The sequence below is a fragment of the Phodopus roborovskii genome, unplaced genomic scaffold, assembly GCF_943737965.1.
Source record: "Phodopus roborovskii unplaced genomic scaffold, PHOROB, whole genome shotgun sequence".
Lineage (NCBI taxonomy): Eukaryota > Metazoa > Chordata > Mammalia > Rodentia > Cricetidae > Phodopus > Phodopus roborovskii.
In genome coordinates this window covers 31267232-31277059 of record NW_026126434.1, presented here as the reverse complement: position 1 = coordinate 31277059, position 9828 = coordinate 31267232, and the positions used below count along the sequence as shown (strand labels likewise).

At 37.9% G+C, this 9828-nt stretch overlaps 1 protein-coding gene across 1 annotated transcript; it reads left to right on the top strand.

Moving 5' to 3' along the window:
- The first annotated feature begins 1833 nt into the window (after positions 1 to 1833).
- LOC127223881 (olfactory receptor 14J1) lies at positions 1834 to 2772 on the top strand. Its single transcript, XM_051186572.1, has one exon. It carries the CDS (start codon positions 1834 to 1836, stop codon positions 2770 to 2772), a length of 939 nt encoding a protein of 312 aa, XP_051042529.1.
- Positions 2773 to 9828: the final 7056 nt, after the last annotated feature.

Genomic DNA, 9828 nt, shown 5'->3' with positions numbered 1-9828 from the left:
AACAATAATTATAAGTATGTTTGTCAACATCAAGGAAAACTACTATCAAAGAAGCAGAATTTGGAAGGAAGAAAACTGAGAAGCATGTAAGATCTCTGGTTTGCCTTGATTTCTGTTGTAGGATATGAGGTTTTGAAGAAACCAAACAGTATTAAGATATTCTATATGGATTAAAATTATGACTTAAGGTACACAAAGGAGACAAGAGACTTTAAGACATAAGACTTGTATCATATGAAACAAAAGTTATCTAGTTTATTTAACAATGTTTTATTTTCCTTTAGATGGAGGTTCTTTCTATGCAGCGCACACCGGTTTGAAGTGAGCATGTGGCTGACACAGGTTCTGGGATTCTTTTTCTCATGTGTTGCTTGGCTCTAAAACTATTTTCATTGTAATCAAACTTCAACATCCTGTCAAGTAATTGGACAGAGGTTTGGAATGATTTGCTATGAAGATCATGTTTTTTTTTTTTTTTTTTTTTTTTTTTTTTTTTTTTTAACAAATGGGAGGTGGTGTGAGTTTGTTATATCTCAAGAGAGATGACACTAAATGGAAAATGCCTCAAGATTGAAAAGAGTGACCCCAGATTTTATTCTGTGATTGGATTCGTAAGTATGTCAATTTTAAGTAGACACAAAATATCTGGTGATATTTCACAGGACTTAAAACCTCAAAAGACTGACAGAGCATGTTTGCTATTGTTATCTAGAACTCACTAATAGAAAAAGTGCAGAAAACTGACCCTTTATTAAATTCTCATCAACTCTCAAACACAAAAATGCATCATGCATGGGGAGGATGATGGGTAATTTTCAATCCCTCAAACATCAAGGTAAAGGATCATGAACTAAAGCATGATTTCTACTCTATCACAAACATAAATGACTTTGGGTTTCCAGTCTTTTATTGAAGTTAGACGCTGGATTTGGGCCATTTTCCTCCACATCTTAAACCACCTCAAGAACTCATTCTCCATGTTCACAATTGTCTTTGCTTTGTGGTAAGTGCTAAGTATTTGGTGGCTACACCTGAAGGTTCCTAGTATGGACAGCAGTTCAAATAGAAGCTGCTTGTCCCTTAAAACATTCCACAACATGAGAGAGAGAGAGAGAGAGAGAGAGAGAGAGAGAGAGAGAGAGAGAGAGAGAGAGAGAGAGAGATGTGTATTCCCCTCACACAGGTATTTTTTGCCCTTGATTTCAGTAACCCCTGCATAGTAATTAAAGAGCAATAAAACTATTCCTTTTTACACTTGATTCTATAATAACAGTCCCTCTTCCTGCAATGAAAGCATTGTTTAATTAAAAAAAAAAACAAACAGCTGTTTCCAGTGGAAAATCAAATGATATTTTAATTTCTGGTAAATTCCTTACAAATGTCTATTCCATCTGTGAAAATGGTACTCTATTCTATCCATATAATCTACATACATAACCAGTCCTATGTTCAAAACCTCTCATCCACAGTCCATTACTCTCTATTGTTGAATCAAACTTTAAAGCAATGGGTTTCAATTGTAGCAATGGAATTATGCTTTTTCATAGAGCAAGCACAAGTATGTTCTTTGGGAGAAGCAGTGATGGACAACATGTACATTTTCCTGTAACTACTTGTTTATGAGAGAACAGTGTGACCTCCATGCACAAGAGGAAAATGTGTTTTCACTTAAATTCCCCAACAACTAGAGTATGGCTGGTTCAATATATATCAATTGACACAGTTATTGTTGAAATAAGTAGTGATGAACAAATAAATAATGCCTCGGTATCTTTATATTTCATTTGCTACATCATTTTATCCTCCAGATGCTCCCACAATTCTATTCCCAAAATGTATTTGAGAAATATAACCACAATGAGTGGATTCCTCCTAATGGGGTTCTCTGACAACCGTGAGCTACAGATCTTGCATGCTTTGCTCTTCTTGGTGACATACCTATTGGGATCAGCAGGTAACTTCATCATTATCACCATCACAACACTGGACCCACAGATGCAGTCCCCAATGTACTACTTCCTGAAGCACCTTTCCCTTCTGGACCTCTCATCCCTCTCTGTCACCGTTCCCCAGTATATTGACAATTGCCTGGAAGACCACGGATACATTTCATATACACAGTGCTTGCTGCAGGTTTTTTTCTTCACGGCTTTTGCCTGGGGTGAGGTGGCCATTCTCACAGTGATGTCATATGATCGTTATGTGGCTATCTGCCTCCCACTGCACTATGAGGCCATCATGAGTCCCAGAAAGTGTAGGTTGGCTGTGACAGTTGTATGGCTAAGCAGTGGCATCCCAGGAACCCTATATATAGCAACCATATCCTCTGTCAGATTCTGCAGGGCCAAAATAATCCACCAATTCTTCTGTGATGTCCCCCAGTTGCTCAAGCTCTCCTGTTCTAATGATTACCTTATAGTAACAGGAGTGGCTGGTTTCCTGTCTGCAATGGCTTTTGCCTGCTTCATTGGGATTGTCCTCTCCTATGTCCATATATTCTCCACAGTTTTCAGGATGCCCTCTGGTGAAGGCCGGTCTAAGGTCTTCTCTACTTGCCTACCCCACCTTTTTGTTGTCTCATTGTTTCTATCCACAGGCTCCTGTGCATATCTAAACACAACTTCAGACTCTCCAACTGCTTTAGATTTCCTGTTCTCTATCTTTTACACAGTACTATCTCCAACACTCAACCCTGTTATTTACAGTCTGAGGAATGAGCCCATAAAGAATGGTGTGAGGAAGTTACTGTTGAGTACAAAATTCACTGGTTAGAATAATTTTTGTCCTGTTGTTACTATCTGTTCATTTATATGCAGGAATGTTTTTAGTCATTGGTATTCCTTCAACCTGGAATGTTAATGAAGAGTAATTTTCTCTATAGATAAACAAACTACATTATATAACCATTGCCCTTATGCAAGTGCAGTCTGATTTCTTGCATTTTACTATTAAAACTGTTATTCTTTTGAATTAAGAAAAATGAAAAGCCTTGTAATATAGATCAACTACTTCTTACCTCCTAGTGCATCCACACACAGACACAATATTGCAGAAGCAATATTACAATAAAAAAGAACAAAAGTGATATTATTAACCCCAGTTCCACCAACCAAGTCACAATTTTCAAGTCAAGCATTTACTTTCAAGGTTTTATTTTAAATTCATTTTTATCTATCAATATGTATGTTGATATAAATTTATATGATGTCACTAGGTACACTTTCATAGTCTTATGGTTATATTTTCCTGAAGTACAGTTTTTAGTTTATATTAAATTTATCTGTATATATTCATTCATTTTGCCTATATTAAATATCTCCAATATTCAATTTTTGTAAGTAGTAATTAAAATTATTGAAGTTTTGTCTTATAATTCTAAAGTACACGTTTATTGAATCAAAGTGTACAAAATATTAAACTCTTTTAAATGATGGGACCATATTACTTTCCAAAACATTATTTATGTGTCAATTAGCAGTGTAGGGCCAAGGCACTTCTCCTCTAAAACTTTTTTTATAAGTTGATGAAGACTATACATAGGGAATCTTAGAGCTACATTAAGTCCTGTCAGATGCCTGAACCATAATGACAAACAGCACTAAAATATACGTAACAGCAATAATTCACCTCTGCAAAATTTGTTTAAATGTATGATAGTTCAACACATCAAATTCATTGATAATATTTGTTAGTTCTTCTATATTTTAATTTTTTGATATTTTCTCTTAGTTTATAATAAGCTTCATAAGAATGATAATCCATTGTTTTATAGTGGTAAAATAATTCTTCCGTCTCTATTTCAATTATTCCAGCCATTTTTATTCAGATTTTGTATATACAATATTGAGTTTTAGATCTGGACACCTGTAGTAACAATTCTTATTCTAGATTTTCCAGATACAACCACAAGTGACTGATCATCATACCTTCTATGTCCTCAGAAATTGGACTGTCAATCCATCTGTAGAAACATGTAAATTACATTTGATTCTTTTTGAATTACACACTTTCTGAAATACTTCTGTTATTTTATTAGTTGATGGAGTGACAACATAAGCAAATCAATTCAATTTTGTAGGCTTATATTTTGGATGTGTTTATTGGATTATCATTACCAAATGATTTGGGTAAAGATCTACACTTTGGTTTATAAGTACTTTATTGTCTTCTGTACTAGATCTTTTGAGTATCTTCATTTTAGTTCATAAAATTATTTTCTTTAACCAGATGGTGGTGGCATACATCTTTAATCCCATCACTCAAGAGGCTGAGACAGGTGGATCTCTGTGAGTTCTAGGCCAGCCTGGTCTACAGAGCTAGTTCCAGGACATTTATGCCTGTTAAAGAGAGAAACCCTGTCTCAAAAAAATTCTTTGTAATCATTGATCATTTAAATGTATAAAATAATTTTAGGAATGTTGTGTTCAGTGACATTAACTTGACTTTATTTTTTTTTCTTTTTATTTTACATGTCGATCTCTGTTCCCTCTCCCCTTCCCTCCCTCCCTCTCGCTCTCTCTCCCCCCTCACATTCACCCTGACCACCCTCTCCTCCCATCCCCCACCCCAATTCCACATGTAGGAGTCATGTAAATCTGTCAAGTCATTTGAAGTAGGGACTAGGACTTCTCTCCTGTCTCTAGCTTAAGGGAGTATCCCTCCATAGGGGATGTGTCCGCAAGGTCCATTTGTGCACCAGGGATACATCCTGGTCCCACTGTCTGAGTTCCTTTAGACTGCTCAGGTCTTCTAGCTGAGACACATGTTCATGGGGTCTGAGTCAATCCCATGCTAGCTTCCCAGCTATCAGTCTGGGGACCCGTTAGCTCCTCCTTGTTCAGGTCAGCTGCCTCTATGTGTTTCTGCAACCTGGTCTTGTCTTCTCCCTCTGCATCTGGGTTCTACTTCAACTCAGTGTTTAGTTATGGGTGTTTGGTTCTGTTTCCCACAGGTACTAGATGAGGGCTCCATGGATAAGTTAGTTGTTGATCTCACTCTCCTGGAAGGGCATTTATGGTAGCCTTTCCATGGTTGCTCAAATTGTTAGTTGACAGCAGTCTTGTAGGTCTCTACACCTTTCTTTAGGTTCAGTTTTCTCTTCAAACCAATAATTGTTCCCTCTTTTATGTTCATTCTCTCTCTGTCTCTGTCTCTCTCTCTTCTGTCTTCTATTCCTACCCTGCCTCCATCTTCCCAGTCACACATGCTTTCCTCTCTTTCCCTTCTCTTTCTCCTACTTCTCTCTCCATTCACTACCCCCCTCTCATGTGCTCTGGGGCACTTGTCCCTTCCCCCTTCTGTGAGGGACTTTATATGAATCTCTTAGAATATACCTTGTATCCTAGTTCCTCTGGTGGTGTGAATTATAGTTTGACTTTATTAATAAGTATGAAAAGCTTTGTTGTAGACCCCATATTTTTTTTTTAGAAAATGTAATTCTTTTAATGGAGCCCTCACCTTGTATCTGTTGGAAACAGAAATAAACGCCCATAACTAAACACTGAGTAGCTAGAATATAGGTAAAGGAACTGTGTTTCAACCCTAGTTTAGAGAAAAATACTGGAGGAGAGAAGTTTATAAACAGCACTAATTCTCACCAAAGATGGTGCCTTGGTTGCTCAGCTTTGGAAAGCTGTCCCCTGGAGTCTCTGAATCAGTGGTATCACAATTATTACCTCTGCCCAGTTATGTCAGCATCCCAGGCTAAGCTGGGCCGTTCATGGCCCTATGCTCATCTCTTCCAAGCTTTGTTACCTGCCTTCAGAATAGACCTGTGAGAAACCTAGTATTCTTTTAAAGTCAGGTTTAATTTAATAAGAAAAAGAAGTGGTATCTCAAAATTGATACAAATACAGTAAGGAAACGACAAATGTACAATTTGTTTTATAATCCCAGGGTTTCGTGATGCTGTTAATGGCCAAGGGGAGCTGGAGGAAGCATGAGTTACAATGAGAAGCTTTAAATTCAGTTTTCCACATTACATTACAACTCATGCAGACTCATTCTTAGGCTCAGATAATGAAGAAGAGAACTCTTTCTTCAATTTGACCACATTTTACTCACTAGTTTCTATGTTCAGTCACACTTCTCCATTAAAACACATCTGCTCCATCATTTACACAGACTTAAGAGTTGCTATTTGAACAGCAATTTGTTCTGTAAAAGGTAAAGGAAAACAGTATACTTTTGTCTAAGTTGGACTATTCTCAGGAACAGATGCCTGTCTGAGTAAAGAGAAGTGAGTTGGAAGGCATCCTCCCCTCCCCTGGTTTCATTTTCCTGTTATATTTTTCAATTATTTATTTTTGAGATTATGATTGAATCTTTTCCCCATTTCCTTTCCTCCCTCAAAATCAGCCCACACAACACCCTTTGAACCCAAAATTTTAAACAGAAATTGAAGGGATAAATAATTCATAAGGGCTTTTTTTTTAGTGTTTAATTTATTGCTTAGGGGGATACAATATTCTCTTTATATTTTTCCTGTTTAAAGAAGATTTTTATCAAAGAGTGAGTACTTCCTGCAGACAACATGCACTGCCTTGGACAAACACGTGTACATGACACTGTCATGACAGCTTGAGTTCAAATAAATTAATATGTACAGTACCTTTGCTGAAACATTGGGTTTTGATTTGGTCCTCATTTTTGTGTGCTCATATAAATGTCACAAGTCTTAGGCTATTCACCTTTATTAAAAAATGAAATCTTGCATAATCTCACTTCATCCTGACCAGAATGTCAATCAGTAAACTGAATACCAATAATACATAAAGTACTTTGTCTTAGGGCTTCTATTACCACAAAGAGACACAACGACATCGGCAACGCTTATTAAAGTAAAAACCATTTGATTGGGGTGACTTGCTTACAATTTCAGAGATTCACTTCGTTATTGTCATAGCAGGGAGCATGGCAGCATGCAGGCAGATATGGCACTGGCTACATTTTGGTATGAAGGCAACAGGAAATGCTATTAGGCACGGGGCAGTATCTTGAGCATAGGAAACCTCAAGCTCACCCCGCACAGTGACATAACCCTCCACCAAGGCTATACCTATGCCAACAAAGCCATACCTCCTAACAGTGCCACTCCTATGAGCTTATGGGGGCCAATTACATTCAAGCTACCACATTCCACTCCCTGCCCCCTTAAGCTTATCATAATAAAAAATGCATTGAGTCCAACTTCAAAAGTCCCTACAGTCTATCACTGTCTCAACAATGTTTAAAAATCCCAAGTTCAAAGTCTCTTCTGAGATCCATGACATCTCTTCATTTTGTAATCTATAAAATAAAAAATAAACCATATATTTCCAACATATAATGGCATCAGATATATATTCCCATTCCAAAACACAGGGAAGAGAGCATAGCAAGGAATACTGGAGAAAGCAAGACCAAATACCAGGTGGGCAAACTCCAAACTCTCCATCTGCATGTCTGATATGAAAATGCTCTTGGGATCTGCAACCCCTTTCAGCTCTGTTGACTGAAATACACTTCTTTTTCTTGGGCTGGTTCCACTCCATGTTATCAGCTTTCCTCAGTGAGTATCCCACAGCTCTACCATCTCCAGCATCTTAGACTCCCCAAGGCAATCCAGGCTTCACCTTCACAGCTTCAAGAAATGGCCTCTCTAGGCCTCCATTCAAGGACACCCCTGACACATTCCTGGCCTTGGGGGCTTTCCTTAGTCCTGCAGGAAGGTTCCATGATGCCTTTCTTCTATCCTTGACTCTGGAACCATGTGACTGAAGCTGCCAGGTTCTGTGGCTTACTGTGGCTGGAACATGGCTCCTTCATGTAATTACATGTTCACCAGCATTCTGTCTTCTGTCACTGCCTAAATTTGTCTGCCCTTGAACTTGCTTTGTAGACCAGGCTGGGATCAAACTCACAGATCCACTAGCCTCTGCCTTTTGAGTGCTGGGAATAAAGGTGTGGGCCACACACCCAGATCTAAGCTTTTCTTTAATTCAAAAGTGCCTTTTTCACAGGTTAGAAACTTAGCTGGCTGGAAGCTGCACTGAGGTTGCCACTCCCTTTATTTCCTTTCTTAATCCATTTATCACTTTGAACACAGGAGTTAGCACCATTCTATTTAACTCCATTCCTTTTTTCTTCAAATTTACCCTGCTCTGCTTGCTCCTTTTTATTATAAATCTCCACTAGAGTTATCACTTATAACCAAAGTACAGAGCCTTTTACTCCTCACAGCCTTTTACTCCTCACCAGCATGGGAATAATCATTCACTGCTGACAGAAGTACAAACTTGTATAGCAAGGAGTTGGGACTAGATAGTCTTCAATGTCTAGCTATAAAACTCTTGGGCATATGCACATAGAACTGTAAATCCTACTACAGAGACAGATGCTCACCGAAGTTCATTGTCACTCTATTCATAACATACAGAAATTGGAAACTGCCTATATGTCTGTCAGTGAATGGATGGATAAACAAAATGTGGTAATTTATACAACAAAATGATTATTGATCATTTAAAAATGAAATGAAATTCACAAGTGAATGGATGAAGGTAGAAAAAAATAAGTCATCCTGTGTAACATAACCCAGATCCAAAAAGCAAATATTGAGCATGGGTGTCTCCGACTCTTTTATTGGCTTTTGGGGGTTACCTTGTCCAGCCTTAATACATGGGAAGGTAAGTCATTCTTACTGTAACTTGATATGCCATGTATTGTTGATATCCATAGGAGGCATACCCTTTTCTGACCAAAAACAGAGAAGGAGTGAATTGGGGGTGTGAACAGGTGCAGAGGGGGTTGGAGGGAAGGATGGAGGGGAAGCCAAGATGATAAAGAAATAAAATTATATGAAATTCTCAAAAAAATTAAAAAAAATAAAGAATCTGTGTTCCCCAAGGATAATAATAACCCCAGGAGAAATTACAGGAATTTAGGAAAGTAAGAAGGCAAGGGAGGGAGCTCATAAAGTTGCACAGAATGTGTTACTGGTGTAGAAAAATTAAACTTAATCTCACTATAAACCCTCTAGGAAGAAATGTAAGATACACATGTCAGAATTGTTATATGAAAAATGCAAAAGATGAGGTGTATGGTTCCCTATGTGTCACTACTTGTGAGAAGTAATCATTTTTCACAGAGATGCTTAATTTGTTGGCTTATTACAGCTTTCTAGACTTGTTTGGTAACTCAGAAGACCACTTTTCTTTCTTAAAACCACATGGCTTCATGAGTAACGGGATCAGTCAGTATTTACTGGATCACTACCCATTATGTGCCAAAATCATTTGTGAGAAACAAAATATAAATCATTCACAGAACTGGAAAAGAACCTACAGCTTTAGCCAAATAACTTAGGCATCTCAGACCAGAACTGGAAATAAGAGAAATACTTTTTCAAGTTGCCCTACAATATTGTGGTAAGACCAGAGAAAAAGAAAACAGTTATCAAATTTAATACCTTTACCCTAGATCCCTGAACTATCTATAGTCTTGTTCAAGTCACCCAAGAAGTGTCAGGTGTGGGTTCCATCTTGAGAAATGGCCTGATGGGGGATGTCCTATTGGATGCTATGAATATCTGTTTCTCTTGTTGATTGGTGAATAAATGCTAATTGGCCATTAACCAGGCAAGAATTAGAGGAGGGGCTACCAGACTAGGTGGACGCTGAGAAAGCAAGAGGCTTGGACATCACTGGTAAGCCAAGACCAAGTGGAAATATATAGATTAATAAAAATGAGTTAATAATTAAGAGTGTGGCCAGTGGGTTTCCACGGAGAGCACCTCAGGTGTTGGGGAGTCAAATGAAGAGATGAGGTGAGGAAGGAAGGCTATAGAAG

What these genes read in the sequence shown, in the direction of transcription:
- LOC127223881 (XM_051186572.1), top strand. Translation starts at nt 1,834, where the DNA reads ATGTATTTGAGAAATATAACCACAATGAGTGGATTCCTCCTAATGGGG.